This window comes from Xenopus tropicalis, chromosome 2 (assembly GCF_000004195.4).
Source record: "Xenopus tropicalis strain Nigerian chromosome 2, UCB_Xtro_10.0, whole genome shotgun sequence".
Taxonomy (NCBI): Eukaryota; Metazoa; Chordata; class Amphibia; order Anura; family Pipidae; genus Xenopus; species Xenopus tropicalis.
In genome coordinates, this window is record NC_030678.2 from 92,785,639 (window position 1) to 92,808,092 (window position 22,454).

A 22,454-nucleotide genomic window follows, 5' to 3' on the forward strand; every position below is an offset into this window, starting at 1 on the left:
TTTTTACTTCAGGAATAGTGAATTGCTACCCTGTAGTAGGGTGGAATTGGGGCAGAAAATTAGGGAATACAAATTTATTGCCAGTAAATCTGTTATACTGGACCTGGCTGAAATACCAGTCAGGTGGGAACCCTAGTAGTTTTTAATTATTTAGTTTTTTTGTTCAGCATCTCTCCAGGATTTCAGCAGCTATCTGCAGCTAACAAAGAGTAATAAAAAGTATAAATAACAACACATTACAACTGTATCCTCACAGAGCAAAAAGTTTTCGGCTGATCCCTATTTGAAAGCTGGAAAGATACACAAGAGAAAGGAAAATTGTTTAAAAATCCGACATTTTTTTACACAATAAAAGCTGACTTAAAGGTGAATTAACCCATTAGGTAATTAAAAAGCAATGCCACTAAATACTACTGTATGTAATTTTTTGACCCAGGGGAAATCCAATATGGTAAATAAAAGCTATCTATATCTAAACCGGTATCTAAGCTCATATAGGAATAAAGTAGAAACAGACAATGTCTAGGAATATGATAATGTATGGGAATATGATAAGAGTGAAGCTGTTAACAAAAATTGAACATGAACATCTTTAGCACAGGTGTATATAAACTTCAGGACTCAACTGTATTTCCTAGAATACATAGATTCCACCACTAAGTAACAATCAAACTGGTGATATGCAGGCCATGAATGCCTGAGCATAGGGTGGTAAAGAATTGGGGGGCCACATCCTGTCTGTTGCCTGCCCAGTTCCCAGTGGAAAAGATGGCATCTGAGCTAGTAGCAGATGGGTGAGGGGCTGTGGGCTGGTAGAGGTGTTGCAAACAGCTGGAGGTTGGTGTCAGCCACCACGGGTTAGTGCAGGCTACTGACATGGGGGTAAAGAGCCACGTGGGCTTGGCGTGGGGGGGTGAGCAGTTGGGTTGTGTGGTTCAAGAGAAGAGTGCACAAGTTTTCAATCTGTCCCTGGTAATATGCCACCAAGCACTAGTTATAAAGATATATTTAACAAGGAATTACAGTGTATTACAATCATTATACTATTACCCATTACAATTATTAGCATGCATATTAATGAAAACAAAGAGCTAAGGTTTTGGATTTATTTCAATTATTCCATTAGTTGTAAATTAGAATTGAAAGGCTAACATTTCATACATATATGTTCTCAAAATGTTTCTCTAGTGCCAAGGTTCACCAGGGATCCTTTTAGCTGGCAGCAACACATTTTTTAATTGACAGGCAGCACTTCTTTATCACTTTACTACAGAACTTAGTTATGGCCACTTATCACTGGGAAAAGACTCACACCTCAACAATTAACAAGGTAATTTACTACCACCTCTGAAGTTTTATAATCTCACTCTATTAGCTGGGTTCTTCTCACCCCCTGCACTTTTGCTGTTTGCTTACATTTCTTTAATGAGCTGTTTTTGGGGAAAGGACAGCTTGAAGCCGGTCTTTCCCTGCCATTCAGCAACCATTTAGCCCATGATTAAGTGCTCCTAGGGCACAAAACACCTAGGGTGTATGGAGATGTCTTATGTTTAAGTGTAACTTGGAAGACTTTTTTACTTTTTAACTTTGTGACTGCTGTGGAGATCCTTGAGTGCCTGCATGCCCAATTTGGTTGCTGCTTTTGCTTTATGCACCCCATGCTGAGGGTGTGGTGCACCCTGACAACCACTTTCACTTGATGAGTGTCTTACTACATCCTTTTGTGCCTTTTACTATTTGGTTCTATATATTTCACTGCCTTCAGCCGAAATCATCATTATTGTAGTTCATTATACCTGAGACACTGAGAGAAGATGCAATGCTCCAAAAGGGTTTATATAGAATGCCTTACACATCTTACTCAATACTTAGCAGACTTAGCAGACAGCAATTAATTTATAATGTAAAACCTTCAGTTTGTATTATCACCCAACACCCAAAACTGAGATTACACAAAACAAAATTTAAAAATGAATGCAGTATATGTGTTTTTCCTAAATTGTAATGACTAGTTACTGTAGTATATTAACACAGCAAGGCAAAATAGTATTGGTGCTCAAGGCAACTACGGTACTACTTGGCACGGGTCAGCCTGCCCACTTTTTGCTAATGCTGCCACCACCGCAGCTGCTGCACACAGCCCAAACCAGTCAATCACACCCCCACCCTACCGGCCGGCTGACACATACTCACTCCTTTCCTGCTAGTACCTCACTACTGAACTGCACCCCTCCAAGCAAAGGACCCTAGGTGCTTTTCCTTTATGGATGAGAAATCTTAAAATAACTAACTACTATAAACTCTACGTTAGTATTATATTAGGGTCCATTACAAAATCAGTGATATTTAGGGAGGCAAGGTAGTTTTTTTGTGCATATTACTATCAAGCTGTTAAAAATACCGGTAATAAAGAACTGCAGAAATACTTGTATTATGCTTAACCAATCCACTGCAGTAATGACAATGGACTACCCATCCCCATCAGGGAAGTAAACACATATACTGCAGAGTGGTAGAAGAGTGGAAATGCACAATGGGGAACTATAATATTGTTGCTTGAATACCTCATTTTTTTAACAGAAGCACCAGTTAGCCTTCTACTGCTTTGCAGGCCTGTTAGTTATGCTATGGGCAGCTCTCTATACTGCATGTTCCCTATGTATTATAATGAGAATAACACTAACAGTTCCTTGAATTCATAAAAATGTTCTGTATTTCTTCCCTTAACCAAAAATCTGTGAGTTTTAAGGTCAAGTACATAAAAACTGCAGATACAGCAATGATTGTCTGCCACATTTTATAGAAGGAAAGCCAGCTGAGTCAGACAGAAGCAGATACACAAAATTGTTAGAGAACACGCCACATATTTTTAAAATTCATGTTTTCTGAATTAAAGGAAGATGAAGTTGTTCCTCATTATCTTCGCACAACAATGCTCTTATAATACGTCTGCTACCTCTATAATATCTCATTCCCATGCAAAGGAGACGGATATCATTAAAAGGACATCTACAGTCAGCTTAAAGCTAACCAACTGAAATTAAGATGTACTCTTTTTTGTGGCAAATGCATAAAATTTGTCAAATGTCAGAAGCAATGTCTCTTGGGAGCCAAATAACCTTTGTAGACACTTAGTCTTATTACTTTCATGTATTTCCAAGTAAATTCCCCCCTTTCTCTTTATCTTATGGAATACTGAGGTCAGGCGAGATATTCACATAATGCAAACCAGGCCTTCTGCTGAGTGTTTCATGCAGTTTATGTAACTTATGAATGGCTTTGCTGTATTAGTTTTTGAAAAAGATAGTATAACATTCTGTAACATGGCACAAGAATGGCATAGCTCTCTTCCTTTTTCACCAGCTTCATGGGGTGAATGCTGACATTTTTGCTAAAGTACAAAGCTCAACTGCTTCATCAAACCAGGACCTGACATGGCATAATTGCTCATGCCCTGGCATTTAACAGAAAGGTATAACATGATGCAACAGACCTCCAAAGAGACAGAGAAGCAATGCCTTTTACTTGGACTGAATTTTGTATAAATATTTTAGCAATAGTATAATAGCACTGTATTGGCTTTATTTGTTTAATCATGTATATACACTCACAGATGCAATTTATGTTGTCATTGCATCTTTAAACTATTGCTAATAAGCTAATACAACTGCTTTAGAAAACAAAGATAATGCCATACACAGCAATCATTAAAGAACCAGTAATGCAAAAAAAACACTGGTAAAATTGTTTAGCAGGGCTACAACAGTCTATATTAATAAGCTGTTGCGTAGCCATGTGGCCAGCCATTCAAGTTGAAATAGGGCTATAGGGCATATATTGTATTTACATAGCAGATAAAAGATAAATCGTGTAGAAAACAACAGTGTTAGTTCTTACAAAGAAAAAAGAGGTTGAATGCCAGAACCCCTGAATGAAAAACGTTTTCATTTAAAAAAAGGATATTTATTGCCAAGATATTACAAGGATGTTATAATGGAAGTTTGTCGTCCCTTTGTAGCCTTTGCTCATCTGCAAATCTCTCTTCTAATCATTGTTGGTAGTATTTTCCTCCACTCTGCTGCAACAGCATAAGGGCTTCTCTTACACATGGACATTTCTTCCCGAGTTTTCCTGCAGTAAATGCCAAATGCAAGTGGTACACAACTTGATGTGTTCCACCTATGATACCTGGCATTGAACTCTAGCAGCATCTATTTATAGGTGCACGCCTGCCCCCCCCCCCCCTCTGTGATGTCAAAGATGGGGTGGGTAGGGCACAGGTCTATAAATAGACATGGTGCTGCAGGTCAGGTTGGGAGGGGCGGGTTACCAGCGTAACATATCTATGGTATTATATGTTCTCTCACTTTTAAAAAAAAATGATATTAAAAAAGAAATATGTTCTTTGTCTGATTTATCTTGAAGTATCTACACAAGAACAATACATTGGGAGCAATTTTTTTTTAAAGGGCACATAAACAACATCTGGGTACCCTGGGCAATGCCTTATATATTTATATTAGTCTCAATATATCTGGAAATCATCTGCATACAAGTGATATGAAGTCAGATGAACAGATGAGGTCTCTGAAAGACCCCAAGTACAGGGAAAAACACAAATGGGTAAGTACAGAAGAAGACAGAAGACAGAGAAGGATCTGTTAGAAAGATCAGAATAAAACTATGTGTGGGTTACCATAGGAAAGGAGAACGTCACCTTCTCTGACGTCATCAGATACCCTGTCCTACAGGAATAGGCAGGTGTTTATTAAGCTCATATACAGCAGCAATAGGACAGTTTCTATTTAAAGCGAATTACATAACATCCTTTGTCTAGAATTTAGCTGACCCATTTTGCTATGTTTTTGTTTATATTGCTGTTCTCACTTGGAATTAAATGTAACAGGTAAGTTACCTAATGGGAGCAACATGGAGGACAGTCTTACATAGGTGACTAATTGCTATGCATGTTCTAAGCATCAGGGAAAAGTATACCAGAGTGTAAAGCTTCTGCATTACAAACATTACATATGTTTATATATCCTAGAACTGCTTGGCAAAGAATGATGGCACTGCGTTCGACGTAACTTCAAGATTTGCAAAACAAATTAGGGTTGCACTGAATCCATTATTTTTGGGTTTGGCCAAACCCCAAATCCTTTGTGAAAGATTTGGCCAAATACTGAATCCTAATTTGCACATGTAAGTTAGGCTATGGAGAGGTTATATAGAAGTGTGTGCTAATTTTTTTACTTTCATGTTCAAGTAACCAAAAGTCACATGATTTTAAAGAATTAGGTTCAGCCAGACGCCTGGATTTGGCTGAGCCCACATTGTAAAAAAAAAATTCTTTATAATAACATGAAAATATAAACACAATACACAAGCACCCTGAATAAATTTAAAAATATACCGATTACCAGTGCATAGAGATGTCACATAATACTCCGGGATGTGTGTTTCTATAAGTATTCTATCTCTACAATAACAGCATAAAAGAGGATATTCACACTGGTAGGACTTTGCAAAAAAATACTTTTTCAAATATAATTACGTAGCAAAAATTGACCATTTTCAATAGTCTATGGCAGTGCTGTCCAACTGGCGGCCCGCGACCCCCCTCTGTGTGGCCCCCCACCTGTCTGGCTGCTTTGATGGCTTACCTTTGTGTAAGATTTAAATGGTATCAGTACTGAGATTAACTGGCCTCCTGTATGGTTCTCACCTCAGATTCAGGCTGTAATCCTCCTTTATTGTTTAAAAATGTAATCCCCTGTGTTGTTCACACCTTTTAATCCCTGCATTGTTCAACCCCTGCAGTGTTCACACCTCAGGCTCAGGCTTTAATCACCCCCATTGTTCACCTGTTCACACCTCAGACATAGGTACTGTAGGTACCTATGTAGGTACTGCCTCGACTATGCTGCCTGTGTGTATGGCACACACAGGGAGCATAGGGTAGGCAGAGTATGGCACACACAGGCAGCATAGGACAGGCAGAGTATGGCACACACAGGCAGCATAGGGCAGGGAGGGTATGGTACACACAGGCAGGGTAGGGCAGGCATAGCATGGCACACACAGGCAGCTAAGGGCAGGCAGAGCATGGCACACACAGGCAGCTAAGGGCAGGCAGAGTATGGCACACACAGCTAGAATAGGGCAGGTAGAGTATGGCACACACAGGCAGCATAGGGCAGGGAGGGTACAGCACACACAAGAAGGGTAGGGCAGGCGGAGCATGGCACACACAGGCAGCTATAGCCAGGCAGACAGCGTATGGCACACACAGGCAGCATAGGGCAGGTAGAGTATGGCACACACAGGCAGGGTAGGTCAGGCAGAGTATGGCACACACAGGCAGGGTAGGGCAGGCAGAGTATGGCACACAGAGGCAGGGTAGGGCAGGCAGAGTATGGCACACAGAGGCAGGGTAGGGCAGGCAGAGTATGGCACACAGAGGCAGCATAGGACAGGCAGAGTATGGCACACACTGGCAGGGTAGGCAAAGTATGGCACACACAGACAGCATAGGACAGGCCTGTGTCTGCCTGTGTGTGCCATACTCTGCTTGCCCTATGCTGCTTGTGGGAGGTGAACCTGGCAGGGGTTTGTTGTGGGAGTTTGTAAGCAGTTGGAAATAGCCATTAAATGGTCCCTAAGGTGTGTAATTATGTACTGGGGGTTGCTGTGCTATCCACAGGGGAGGAGGAGACATATGGAATTTAAGGGTATATCTCAATATGACATAATATAATTCTTTCACATACGAATGACGGTTGATATCCCCACAGTAAGGACCAAGCATTTGGGTTTTTGCTGTGCTACCACCATTGTGATAAAATAGGTGTGTTGTGAAGTGGGTGTGGTTTCAACAAGGGGAGTGGTCAAAACTGGCTTCCATTAGCGGCCCTCCACCATGTATGCTAGAGAAATTCCGGCCCTCGGCACCGCAGAATTTGGACAGCACTGGTCTATGGCTAAAGTTTGCATTCATCCAATCCTGGTGTTAAAGCGATGCTGCAGCAAAGAGGATCAGCAAGGACCAGCAGCAAAATTTCAGCTTGGACAGAAGCAGCTTTAAAGGGGGTGGCTCGCCTTTAAGCATACTTTTATTATCCTTTAGAATGGCCAGTTCTAAGCAACCTTTTAATTGGTGTTAAGTTTTTGGATAATTTCCTTTCTTATTCTGACTTTCCAGGGGGTCACTGACCATAAACAGTTTTATTGTTATAGTTACTTTTTATAACTTATTTTTCTATTCAGGGCTTCTTATATTTATATACCAGCCTCCCATTCAAACCACTCCCTGGTTGCTATGGTAATTTGGAAAATCTGCTGAAACTTTAAACTGGAGAGCTGCTGAACCAAATCTGAAATAATTAAAAAACTAAAGATAATAAAAAATGAAGACCAATTCAGAATTGTCTCACAATATTACTCTTAACATTACAGTAACAGTTAACGCAAAGGTGAACAACCCCTTTAAGTGCTACTGTGTCCACTTACTTGCATAGCATTCATCTGATTGGCTGTCATGCTATGCAAGTGAGTGTTGTATGGGATGAGTACTTGCAGCTGTCAATGGTAAGATTTCATATTGCTAGTCTCTGCATTAATATAAGTGGAAGAGGGGATCAAGAAAACTTTTTCTACAAATAAGACTAGGCTATCTATCTGTTAAGGGGGCAATATTAACTAGCAATAGCTATCGATGTTTTCTGATTATATTTGCAAAAGTTGAACATCTTTAAGTCATTTAAGGGTAAATATGAACAAGCTTTGCACACTGTATAGAAGTGATTTTAGACTCTTAAATAATATAGTTATTGTGAAACTCAGCATAGGGTGACCAGATCACTTGAAAATCCAGGGACATCTAATAAATACTTGTTGTAGGGCAGCACTGACTGCATTTAAAATAAACTGCAATCAGTTTAGCCCTGCTAGCTGGATTTTTTTGGATGTGTCCTTGAATTTTCAAGTGATCTGGTCACCCTAATTCAGTAGGAATTGATGGGTAGCATGCAAGCATTAATTACTACACTTAGGGGTGTATTTATTATGCTGTGTAAAACTAATTCACCGAAAAAATGGAGTAAAAAGCTGTGTAAAATAAATGGAAAAGATCGCTATCTGAAAACCGGATATTACGCCGTTATTTTTCATAAGTTCCGGTAGAAGAAAAAACACGTAAAACAATTACGCCGATTTTACGCCATTTTCACGCGGCGAAGCCTGGCGATGTGTGGCAAATTTTCTCGCCATTTTTTACACAGCATAATAAATATGCCCCTTACTCTAGATGTAATATGACCCGGGTGCAGATGCCCTTGGACAGACGTTAGAGGAGAGGAAAGCACTCCATGACTGGGCTAGAAATTGAACTCACCACAAATAGCTTGTGACCTGGGTGCCCAAGTCCCAAGCCCTACTTTAAAAGAGAAGAATGCTGTAGTCCACAATCTCATTTATGCAGAGACTGAAAAATAGGCTACATTGGCAGAATAGGAAGCAAAAGCTCCAATACTACTTTCTGCAGGTTAGATACTTATACAAATGTGTTACACTGCAAATGGCATATTTTATGTTTTTTAACTAATCTTAAGCAGTAATATTAGAATAAAAACTGGCTTTAGAATTATTTTCTTTAATGTCACAAAGAACTTTCAGTGTAGAATATTCTGTATAGTGGAAGAACTGGTCAAAAGTAATACTTTTGCGAGTACCTTTTTTTTTAATAGGAAGCAAGCTATAAAAACATTTGAGGTTCATTTTGAGGCTCCCAGATGTCTAAGAGGACATACTTTTTAAACATTAAAAATTACTCTCCTTATCTAGAAACACAATTAAAGGAGAAATTGTTGCCATTTGTACAGTACATGGATTTAGACTGAACTGTTCGATAAAAAAAAAGATCTTTTAACACCATATGGGAAAGTCTAACATAGACCATGTTGATGGCTGCTATGAAGTTCCTGAAAAGCAATATGGATTTTACTTAAAATAACTAGAGAAGCCTTCAAAGAGCTGAAATTGAAGGTATCAGTTTGCCTGGTAAATAGAAAATTCTGTAATATGTGTCAGCAAACTCATTTTGCTAATGAAGGGTTTAAAATGAAGGTGATATCCTAGACATTCATTATAACTTTTTGTGGAGGAAAAGGATAACATAACTGATTTATTGTGTACACGGTTGTAGAATGGCATGTATAAGTTGTGACTCCCGATTCTTGTTATCCCAAAACTTATAAATCTACCACATCTGAGAATGAAACATCCTGGGAAATTCCACTTTAGTGAAAGCAGCGTGTTGCTCTTATATAGTGTTGCATAAATTGTGTGTGTAATGCACATTAGCCTAATCATGTGATAAACAATGGAGTGTGTGTCAGAGTTGTCTCTAGTATGTTGGCCATATAATACTTACTTTGGCAGCATTTATGACTGTGGCAGTATAGGACTGTATATTGTCCCCGCATGCTCCTCCTCGAGACTGATGGCACCGGATCAGCTGTAAAAAAAAATATTATAAGTAAACCATTTTTGTAACAGACTTTTATTGTATTGTGCTCTTTATAAGACAAAGGATGTTAAAGCAACTGTGTTAATGTGAGAGAAGTAAATAGCAGTTTATTACAGAAGTAACAATGTAATTAAAAATGTATTATGTTAGATCAATTGAACACCAAAGCATTTATTACATTTTTTAAAAGTGGCATTTCCATGTTGAAGGTAACTAATAAAAATGATTTATAATACCTTTGTATTGTACAATAAGGGTTACATTATTTTCTGTATATCTGTCAGAACACCACACCTAAAGAAAGCTACTTCAAAACATACAGCACACTCCAAAGTACATGATATTACACCTCTACAACAACCCAAGCATATGGATGTGAAGAAAGCTTTGCTAAGACAGAAAAGTACTATAAATGGTTATAACAATTAATAAAAATAGCTGAACTTATACGCCAGAGAATGTTTCTAAAATAACAAGAATAGTTTGCATTAATCAGCTGTCACAAGCAGCAACCAGTTTGTTTGGTGTGGATCAAATTACCTGGCAGGAGGTTCAGGTGTTGGGCCCCCTTGCTAACCGTTTTATAACAATCACTTCTATATAGAATTGTTTCATAGCTGATTACAAGAGTTATAACCTGATTGGAACACAGACGAGATTTTTTGCCACCCTTAAAGAGCAGTTATTGTGCAATCCATGCATGTTACCAAATGGAGCAGTATCGAATTAAAGGAACAGTAACACCAAAAAATGAAAGTGTTTTAAAGTAATTAAAATATAATGTACAGTTGCCCTGCGCTGGTAAAACTGGTGGGTTTGCAACAGAAACGCTAATATAGTTTATATAAATGAGCTGCTATGTCAACACGGGGGCAGCCATTGAAGCTGGGAAAAAGGAGAAAAGGCACAGGCACATAGCAGATAACAGATAAGCTTTGTAGAATATAATGGGGTTTTATCTGTTATCTGCTAAGTGCCTGTGCCTTTTCTCCTGTAAATGGCTGCCTCCGTGGCTACACAGCAGCTTTATTATATAAACTATAGTAGTCTTTCTAAGGAAAACACACCAGTTGTACCAGTACAGGGCAGCATTACATTATATAGTAATTACTTTTATACACTTTCATTTTTTGGTGTTACTGTCCCTTTAAGGATCAGATATCACAAGTATTTGATGATTAAAGCCCATGAATTGACAACAGTCTTGGCCACTTTTCAAATCTAAGCAAATGTAGTAAGCAACAAGTAATCAAGTGTTTCACAGACCATGTGTTAGGGACCACCCACGAACCAAAGAGGTCTCAAAGTGCAAATTATAACCCCTACGCTTCAAAGGTAGAATTACATTTTTTTTTTTAATCTTTGATACAAGATTTAGGGCTGTGAACAGTAACCAACATTCCCATCTAGGGTTGTTACTGTATGACCAATGGCACTAAATACTAGTTTTCCACTGCACCATCAGTGATAGGGCACACTCTGTTTGTCCCACCTGTAAACTCCAATAGCTTCCCTGGCTGCCAAAACATATTACATGTAAAATCGAAATTGAAATATGATTTTTGTTTTATATTTGATATTCCTGATTTTTGGTACTTCCAACTTCACATTAGGGCCAGCATAAATAAAATGACACGGTGGTCTATTAAATTAATATTCATTTAACCTATTTCATAAAGGTTTCCTCTTTGCATTTGGTATAAAAAAAATGTTTTGTTTACATTTAAACTGCAAAAATTCCAAAATAATTTCCACAAAACATTTGTTTACCTTAATAACTGCACAAGTGTGTGCAAGCAAGTGTTTATATAACACAGAGTATACTTCCTTTCGCTAAAAGAAACAAAATGCTTAATTGAGACACTTATCCCCAGTGAATAATCTTCTGGGTGCCACACAGACTGTTACTTGAACAATATTTGTTTCCTCTCTCTTTGCAGCTAAACACGTAACCATTGAGAAATCACAAACATTACAAACGCGGGAGATTTGGTCTGGCAGCATTACCACAAATAAATTCAAATAAATATAATCAAAAGTTTTAGTTTTGTCTATGCAACATTAAATATTTGATTTACTGGTAGATTTTACAGGGAAACTGTTTGCCCTTAAATGATGTTAATGTTGATTATGTTATGCTTCCTCTGGAGCTAAATATTTTGAGAAAGGAAAGGACATTAGCGAAATAGCTGTTTAGGCAACATCTAATTACTTCAAATCCAATTACTACTAGTAATGCTGTGAAGTTTTTAACAGCAGCCACACTTTAGACTTGATTTAAAATCCTACCTAATTCTGCCACCAACAATTGTTCCCAAGCCCATATATACCAACACAGGCAAGTGACACTTATCTGCCATCACAGAGTTTGTATACTCATCTTGTCACAGATAAAATAGGAATGGTAATGGTGCTTTTTCGCTTCTTGTAACTTTTATTCAGCATTTAATAATGGACTGCACTTGAGTTCAGCGTGTTTGGCTTACATTGAACAGATGTGTATATATAAATATATATGCATACAATACATACACACACAAATTATACACACACACATATATATATATATATATATATACTACATTGTACCATCGCTAGTAGAGGCAGTAAATTTAACTGGACCTCCCAATTCATTTAAATACCTTACCATCTCATTAAAAGACTCCATGCATCCCTTTTAGAATGTAAGCTCTTGCGAGCAGGGCCCTCCCCCTAGTGTCTCTGATCCTCATCCAATGTAACTGAAATAATTTTTGTGAATTGTTTATACGTACATGTTAACTGTTCCGTCTTTTGTACCCCTCTATTCTGTAAAGCACCGCGTAAATTGATGGCGCTATATAAATAATAATACTACCCTTCTACACAATAAAGATATTCTGGATATAATGAAGAAAAAAAAATAGATTAGGAACAAAAAAGGGCACAATTGCTCAACTTGGTGCATATACAGGTTAGAATATGCAGGTGCCATCATTGGCACCATTGCAGTCCCAAACATTTGAACATAATAATCATTCTGAAACCTGAAGTAATTTAGAGTTAAACACATATACAATAACTCCAAAAATGAACTCCACACTTATGGACCTCTGTACTGCCTCTATCCCTGCTGTATGTGGGATGCAAGTATATAAATTCACCACATCCATTGTGGCTAATGTGACAATAGCATCCCTTGGGATGACAAATTCCTTAATACTTTTGAGAAGATGTGGAGTATCTTTAATGTAAGTAGGTATGGCCTGGACCACCAGTGGTAACACTGTATCCAAAAATATACCAAGTGGATGCAATATACTATCTCTACTGGATACAATAGGCCGTCCAGGAGGTGCTAACGAATTCTTCTGCACCTTAGGCAAAGTATATAAAATTAGACAGAAAATCTATTGCCAAAAACTGTTTCAGTTACCCAGATATAGTTTTATTTTCAAAAGCTAAGGTTATGCACCAATCAATCTGCTTCTTAAACACTATTACACCTGACAATTGTTGAACAACTTCAGCACAGCATAAAATATTTTGAAAGTACAATCCCAACTTTCTTATCAGCAGGACATATTACAATACAGCTATCGATTTAATAGCATAAAACTCTTCCTTAATTAGAGTATGTTTTATCTTCTGATTAGCAATAACTTGAGAAACCTCAATTTCAACACTTTTTTTTAGGGTAAAGACACAAGAAGCGGCTAATCACAGCAACTTTTAAAAGATGTGATTGTGGTGACTAATCATGGCGATTTACCACCATAGATAAAAATGAAAGCTGCCACAACTAATCGTGCACAGTTTGCGATAGGCGGATTAGTCGCCAGGGCTTTTTAAATGATTTAGGATAAGTACCAATGGAGCAGTTTAGCCGCCCGCAACAGATTTCTGCTATCACGAGTGACTAACCGCTCTGAAATGGCTTTCCACCGACAACAATAGGAGTCGGCAGTGGAAATCCCTTTGCATTGCTTTGTTTTCTGAAGGAAACTTTGTGTAACTTTAGAAGTTGTTAGTCGCCCGCGATAGCAGAGATCTATCGTAGGCAACTGAACTGCTCCATTGGTCCTTACCCTTAATCTGGCGGTAAATAGGAGCAATTAGTCGCTCCAAGTGTCTTCCCCCTAAATAATCATAAGCAGGACCTCTAACCAGTGGGTTATACAAACTCTTTAACTTAAAGGAAAAGTAACACTAAATTTTTTTTAAGTAAAAAAGCTATTCTACCTGCACCAATAAGTGCCCTATCCTGCAAACCACTTAGTATTTTAAATGCTTTAATAGAAAATACCTGCTAAAACTTGGCTTCCTGTCAATTGAACTAGGGCGATAATGCGAAGGAAGGAGCTGCATATACGACGATTGATTGATCGAGCCTAGCCTTCTTTCTGTATAGGAAGGAGTCAGGCTAGGCTCGATCAATCGATCGTCGCATAATGGATGCAGCTCCATCCTTCGCCTTATCGCCGTAGTTCAATTGACAGGAAGCCAAGTTTTAGCAGGTATTTTCTAGTAAAGCATTTAAAATACTAAGTGGTTTGCAGGATAGGGCAGTTATTGGTGCAGGGTAGAATAGCTTTTTTACTTAAAAAAAATTTTGTGTTACATTTCCTTTAAGTCCAGGAGCCTGCGCTTCACTGGTGCTATCTTTAGAAGTCTCCTTCAAACACAAAAGCCTGAAAAATGATTTATAAATTCCCAGTGTGCACTACTTATCATTATAAAATATTATATATGTGTGTGTGTGTGTGCATGAGACAATACATATATATATATATACATATATTGTGACACCAGGTGCATCTACGTATTCGTGTTTATTATTCATGAAATGAATCCATAACCACTTTATCTGTTTGTATTACTTTATAATGTCTATTTAGAAGAAATAAAATGCAATCGTTTTATGGCATTTCTTTCATGGATTTGAAGCTAATAAACAAACGTAATACTTTTGTTATGTAAAACAAACACACACCAAATGCTGTTACATGAAAGGCACGGATATTCATAATGGTTTCTTGGACTATTGCTCTCATTTTTCTGCTAAAAGTGTTGAAACATGTGAGTTGCTGGAAGCATTTTCAGTGGCTTTACTTCAAACTATGAGTTCTTCCAACTGGGATTATTTTTATACCATTACCTTCTAATGCTCACGGTAATAAATGAAAGGTTTCCTCTGAGTATTAAATTTGAGGTTGAAGCTTTCCAGCTCATACTCCAAGCTACACTCATTTACAGTACAGCGAAGCCATGGGGGGTGTATGTTTTTCCTATACCCTGCATTTGGGTCCCTTCATAATACCACCGATTGTATGTGTGCAGCCAAGTCTGCGAGATGATATGTTTATGATGTCAAAAACAACATTTATATCCGTTCTTCTTGAATGTCTCCATCCCTTAAGAGAAATAAATTACAGATGTGAACAAACATGTATACAACTGTGGCACTGAAACGAATTTCACGCTATTGGCCAAGTGGAGTTCTGAAAGAATGGAATCTGTATTATGGGCCAAAACGTAAATGAATGATAGGGAGAAAATCTGGGATGCACTTCAGGCAGACTGAGTAACACAGGAAGCATTGCAGTCTGGGCAAGAAAACCTCCCACACAAATGGCTCCTGGCTGAACTTCAATCAGAAATGTGCAACTAGTCTCCGAATAGCACATGTTGGGACCATTCTATATACATTTCACAGGCTTTTGCATCATTGTTTTGAATCTAGGAATAAGTTAGAATAAACCTGAGGAAAAACGTTCAGAAATGTTATGTGGTATGATCTATTATCCAGGCCTAGGATTTTCCGGATAAGGAATCTTTCCGTAATTTGGATTACATGTTCAATAAAGGCAACAGGTTTGTTTTGCAACTAATATAAATTCATGCAGTTTAGTTGGGATCAAGTAAAAGGTATTTTTTTATTACTACACAGAAAAAGGAAATTGTTTTTAAAAATTTGAATTAAAGGTATAGAACCTGTTATCCAAAATGCTCAGAACTCAGAGTTTTCATTTAAGGGGTCTTTCTGTAATTTTGATCCCCATATCTGCTTATCTATCCCCATAAGTCTGATAAAAATAATTTAAACATTAAATCATACCCCCCAACTGTCCTGCTTTCCGTGGGACAGTCCCGGTTTTTATAGCGCATCCCGCTGTCCCGGATAGTTCAATGAATGTCCCGCATTTCCGTAATAGATTATGGAAATGCGGGACATTCATTGAACTATCCAGCACAGCGAGATGCGCTGGCTGTAGCCGGGCGCTCCGGCTTCTTCTGTGACTCTGCTCCTTAAGCGGTGGCGCCAGGCCCTTTTATAAGGTTGCGCCCCGTGTATACGTGTAACGTCAGTATGCATGGGGCACAACCTTATAAAAGGGCCTGTCGCCGCCTCATAAGGAGCAGAGTCACAGAAGAAGCCGGAGTGCATATGGGGGCTACTGTGTATGGGGGTATGGTCTATGGGGGCTATTGGGGGCACTTTCTATGGGGGGGTAATGTCTTTGGGGCACTGTGTATGGGGGTACTGTGTATGGGGGGCACTGTCTATGGGGTCAATTGGGGGCACTTTCTATGGGGGGTACTGTGTATGGGGCCACTGTGTATGGGGGGTACTATGTATGGGGGCACTGTGTATGGGGGGCAAAACTGGTACATAGTTATAACTCACCGACTGCCTTCTCTCTATATTTGTATTTTATATGTAGGAGTTGCTATATTGTTTTCCTTAGGTAGTACAGTATGAGGGTATAGCACATTTTGCATCTGATCCCGCCATTTCAACTATATAAAAGGATTTTTTTTTTTTAAATGGGGTGTGATAATTGGCGCGTGGCCACAAAAGTGGGCGTTGTAAAAAAATTTGCCGCGCTGCGAGCGCCAAATCTTGTTGGCCCTCTTTTCATTTTTCAAATGTTGGGAGGTATGATTAAATAAACCCAATAGAATTGTTTTGCCTCCAATAAGGATTATATCTTAGTTAGGATCAAGTACAGGGTACTGTTTTATTATTACTAAAAAAAAAGGAAATGATTTTCAGGAGCTTTCCTAAGACCTGGCAGTCTCTCAACCTGTATATATTAAATTATGCAAGAGGCCCTGTAAGCTGCAACTGTAAGCAACACCTACATTTTGAAGGATAAAAGAATCTGTGTAGGCCTTGCTCTTCTAGTAATAAATAAGCAACACAAAGTTACAACTGTATCTCCAATTTAAAATACTGAAATCTTGATTGCAGCTTATAATTGTCTCTACATGTGTTTTAGCAGAGGCAGTTCTCAGCATTGTCTATGGCAGGGTATTTTCTGACATTTAGAAGCCATGACAAATAGCAGCTACTTTTTAACGGCTACTAAACACCAGAAAATAACTTGCCATAAACAATACTGAGAATTGCCTCTGCTAAAACACACGTAGAGGCAATAATCAGTAAATGATCAGCACTGTCTATGTTAGTGGCTGCTACCAGTAGCTCCATGTGTCTTCATTCTAAAGATGATGATTCAAGTCCTTTATGGTGGTCCTAGGGCCAAACGATTGAATTACAATGATGGACTAAAAAAAAAAACAAACCTGGACGGTTTTCGCTCAAATATCGGTGGGGAAGGGCTGTGGGGGGTTCCCCATACACGGGCAGATAAGCTGCCGAATCGGTCTAAAAGATCAACTTAATAGCACTTCTGGTACTGTCCTGAATTTTAGTATACTGCCTCCCAATAATTTATGGTGGCTTCAGGCATTTCTCTGCCAGATTCTATACACTGTGGAAAAACTGCCCTATTTGCCATTAGCTTCAAATAGCTTGTACAGTAAAGGATATCTAGATACATACACACAGTTTGCATGTGTAAATAATGGTACATCGACTTCTATGAACAATAACTCCAGATACTAAATACATTATACAGACAGGGGCACCCAATAGCAGCACCCAAAATACATTGAATACAGTGAAAGACAGAGGGTGGCGGCACCCAAAATGTTTCCCAAATACATAAAATACAAAAAAGACAATGATTGCTGACACCCCAGATGCCATCAAAGAAGATGAAGAAAATTTCAGCATTATAGGGTTCAGAACAAGTTTAGAAATTATTTGCATGTCTACCACTAGACCATGAGAATAGCACCCAAGTGGGAGAAATCCTATCTTACTTTTATGCAACTTGGGTCCTTTTGATAGTACATTAAATAGGAGAAACAATAGCATATCTAAAAGCATTTCTACTGTGCAGTGCTGGCTCTTTCTGAAAGCTTAGAATCAGGCACAATGCACTGAGATGGCGGCCAACACCAATATTACAGCTAAAAAAAAAAAATACATTTGTTGGTTCAAGAATAACATTTTAAATTATAGAGTGAATTATTTGCTATGTAAACAGTGTCATTTAGAAATAAAAAGTACACCATAAAAATCATAAAAGAATCCCTTGAGGGTTACAACTTTTTTTTAGCACTTTGCTAATATCAATATGCAAATTAGGGTTTCCGATTGCATTTGTATTTACCCAAATCTTATGGATTCAACATTCGGACAAATGAAGGATCAATGAAACAAGTAATGCTCCCAAAACTGGAAGTATTTGTAGTTACTTATGTAACTACACAATCTAAACATTTTCAGTTGGACTCTTCAAAATAAAAACTATGCCTTAAGCCTATGGGAGATGTTGCTCAGAAGCAGACTAATGCATTAGCCAAACAGCTGGATGCATGGCCAAGTTGGTCACGTAAGCGAAGTGCTGCGGTGAGCCGAAATACATATTTAGCCAATGCCCATACAAAATGGCCTATGCAATCACTAGCCAATACTTTTAACTATGTTTGATTGAACCTGCTTATCTCCAAAGTGGCATAACAACACAAAGGTTTTTTGTGAAAATGTAAAACTGGCAACCCAATTTTTTTCGTAAAACGTACAATTCTGTGCCTCTAACAAGCTGCTGATCAGCTCATTTACTATCCATTGGGTTAATGCAGTTTTCTATTCAGTGTGTTTTATATGGAGCAAACATGCAGAATTTAGTGTAGTTTATCCACTACCAGCTAATGGACCATGAAAAGTAAAGTAAATTGCAGCTACCTAACTTTTCTAGCAAGAAAAAAATGTTTGTTTTTTTAATTTTATTAAGAACCACAGACAGGAAGCAAGTTTGCCACAGATGTTTTTTTATGTTAAGCATTAAAGGTAATTGGTTTCATTATATATTTATTTATAGGGAGGGTTAAACTACCTCACCATCATGGACAAAGCTTGAGAGGAATGGGTCCAGCTTCACTACTGACCACTATTGTCTAAATCCCAGTACACTACCTATTATACTCCTCATCCTCCACACATGGCTATTTGGCCACTTCATGAGTTTATTTGGGACACTTATGTCCTTGTCCTCTCAGCATACATAGAGCACTTACTGGTGAAAAGGGGTCAGTTAAGGTTCTACTTTGTTTCTGTGGAAACATCTATCTAGGAAAGGGTAAAAAAAGAAAACTACTTTCCACAGTATGTTAAAAAAATGAAGACCCTTAACTTATCTTAAAGGCATAATTTGCTATCAAAACATTTTCAGTGTCAAGAAACATCAAACTTATGATTCACAAGCTGTTTATATACCACTCAGCCAGAAAAGTTAATATACAACACACTACATCAGAGTTTAAAAAAAAAATGAAATGGTGGATTTCCAGCAGTTCAACTTTATGAATAGCTACTTGTCATTTTCCTGCTAGGAAAATTTGTTTTTACTTTCCCTTTAACCTTGGTCCAGCATAGTTCAGTTATTTCAATGTCTAACTTCATCAGTGCTTACCTTATTTTCAGAGTAAGCAAGCCAACGACTCCCAAGCGCTATAGGATTCATGTTTGGCCCAGGACAAGGATAGCAGCCTAAGGGCGAGAAGTTTTTAAAAGTAAGGAGTGAAATATTTTCAAAGTCAAATGCATCTGACTGAAACAAGCCAAACAAACAATGCTCTAAACAAAGATCTTTTAACCTATAAACATTCATCAACCAATGCTTATATTTCTTTCGTTTCAACAAGAGATAAGATTAAGACATTGTAGTAACAGTTAATTAGGCTTAAAAAACATTTTTTTCATTGTTTTACTCTTTTTCCCTTATTATAAACTCAGTTTTGTTTGGGAATGTTTTGAAATACACAGGGTATGTCTTTCAGAAACTAGCAAAATGTTAGCACTCTGAAATTAAATCATGCTTTAAATTCTAAATATTTGTTTTCCCTAAGCTATAAATCCAGCCTATTTACATTTAAACTTCAGAATACTTTTAGCGTGTCCCTGGTGAAAGGGTGAGCTCTGAGAAGCAGATAGTTTTCCATTGTTCTTAATCTGGGTCCAGTGAAAACTCTAGTATAGGAATCAGGGGAGTAATTGTAATATGGTATAGGCAGCAATAACTAGGAAAACCAAATCACATAAAAACTGACTACAGCCTTGTTCTCTTGTATGTCTCTTCATTTGAGTGTATAGATTGGTAGGTGTGGGTTGTGTGTGCTGGGTTTACTTGGATGGGTTAAACTTGATGGACTCTGGTCTTTTTTGAACCCTACAGTATGTAACTATTTAAAGAAGAACTAAAGCCTAAGTAAAAAAGTAGGGCAGAAATGTTGTACATTATGTTTTGGGCTTCTGTACCAGCTCAAGGCAACCACAGCCCTTTCCAAAGCCCTTTTGTGCCTCCAAAGATGCCCCAGTAGCTCCCCATCTTCTTTTATGTTGATTCACTGCACAGGCTCTGGGCTGCTGTCAGCTACTGAGCTTAGAGACTGACTCAAGATATACTGTATATCTAGAACATGGATGTCACAGTAAAAGGCTGACAACCCCTAAGCTCAGCTTCTCAACAGCTGCTCAGAGCCCACTGAGCTTGTGCACTGTCCAGGACAGTTTTAACAGAATCCAAGACGAGGAGCTCCTGTGACAACTGTAAAGACCTATAACTTTAGTACTATAGAGATGCTGAAACTTTAAGCCAGTGCAGTCAGTTTTTTATATAAAATATGGCATTTCTAGCCATTTTCTTTTTAAGGGTTTAGTTCTCCTTTAAGCAAAAACTAAATTGTTCTTAGGGAAAGACGAACATTGTATAAGCCATAGAACACTGAATCACAGTGCATTTCATTTTGTTGGGTTTTAGTTTTTGTGTTCTTTTTTTTTTCTTACACTGATCAACAGAAGTAGACTCTTTCATGTCAAAGTGAAACCAGATCTCTGCAAAGGGATTTTAATGAATTAGAATGAAAAAAAAAGACAATGTGAGACATGAAACTTGTAAGGGGGGGTGAATACTGTAAAACCTAACTGTATTTTTGTGTTTTTCACTTCAGGCTATTTAGCTGCTTCAAGGCCACATACATTACTGCTATAAGCAAACTGGTGCACACTTCCACCATCCACTGCCCCCTCCCACCATGCCCCCTTTCCCCCACAGAGGGAATAAGCATTCCTGTTTGTGAACCTGACATAGAGACACAGCGCAGCAGGGTTCACAGGTGCCATCTTCTGTATCTTGGCCTCCTATACTGTCACTTTGCTGATGGGCAGAGCTTTCTGGCACATGCACAGTTGAAGTTAATCCCCAACAAGCTCCAACTGATGGAGCATGTAAACTGCATCAGGTTCACAAACACAACATTCATTATGGTCTTGGAAATGGAAGATACTACAGGTATGCAGTTTTAGACGGAAAAATATGACTTAAATGTCCCATAACGTGCATCTCTGTCTCTGTTCCATTGCCTGAAAAAACATAACCTGTTCTGCACATAAAAAATGGAACTCTGTTAAAGTTATGGCTCTAATGTGCCCTCTGTACTCCTGGGGCCTCCAGAATCCACTAGGTCTGCTGTCTATATTATCACATTCCTAATCTTTTCCAATGTGAGGCGTATAGATAAAAACATACAAAAGAAAGAATTTATTCAAAATGTATCTAGCATTTTTAGTTATGAATGCTTCAGCGCACACTATGGGAAAATCAAAACAAAATGTGATAAAAACACAAGTGAGATTTGAAGTAGATGAGATCTTAAATTAAATGCAACTTTACTGGTTCATATAAGGTGGGTTTGCTGTGCTACTTTACATAGATTTTTTTGCAAAACCATAGAGATGCCTATTAAAATCACAGATTAAAATTTAGGCCAATATGGGTCAGTATGCTAGCTTTTCCATAGTACCTTTTACCATTAAAATGCTAGCAGCGGTGCACCTATAAAGACAAAATCGTTTCCAAAGCAGAAACTTTTGCAAGTACATTGTTGAAGATTCATTCTATATGCCATTTAAGAAATCAAAAAGACATATGTAAATTTCTTGATATTTATTGAAGCTTGTGATCTACAATAAAACTACACAAAGTAAAGTAAAAAGGAGAATACTTAGCAGTACTCTCAGAAAAATTAACTTTGTTAATTAGAAAACATTAAGTTTGGAGCATTAAGAAAAAGGCAAAGTTGCAAGGCATATAACAGACGATCATCCAAACAGGCACTGAGATCTTGAGTCAGCAGATCCAGCACCACATAGAAGTACAAACAGATAGCTTGACCCATGCTGGACTCTACAGCACAACAGTAACAGTTCTTGTTAATGCTTAACTTGAACATTCAGTGAAGTTCCAAAAGAAACCTCTGTTGTAAGCATGAAGGCACAATGAAAAATGTGCTAACATGTATGGGAAATAAGGGATGGGGGATTATGTTACAAAGGCCTTATGCTGTTTTGTTTAGAGGATATTTAATGCTGTTATTCCTCTGCTTGGCACTACACAAGAACATGAGCTAAACGTAAAACATTTAGATGACTGAAGTGTATCACTTATTTTGTTAGGAGTAACAACACATATTTGCAGCTAGCTATGAGTAAACTTCATTTGTGTTAAACGTCAGGTCCCAAATAATAAAGTACATG

General features: G+C 38.1%; 1 protein-coding gene across 5 annotated transcripts in view; it reads right to left on the reverse strand.

The window, feature by feature from the left end:
• Positions 1-22,454, reverse strand: part of bcas3 (breast carcinoma amplified sequence 3) — a 584,912-nt gene that overhangs the window by 468,416 nt on the left and 94,042 nt on the right. For all 5 annotated transcript variants that reach the window (XM_031896950.1, XM_031896949.1, XM_031896951.1 and 2 more), the window contains exons 11-12: positions 19,333-19,409; positions 9,431-9,514 (exon numbers count right to left, since the gene is read on the reverse strand). In XM_031896950.1, the coding sequence (XP_031752810.1) occupies positions 9,431-9,514; positions 19,333-19,409 (161 nt within the window). The remainder of the gene's footprint in view (positions 1-9,430; positions 9,515-19,332; positions 19,410-22,454) is intronic.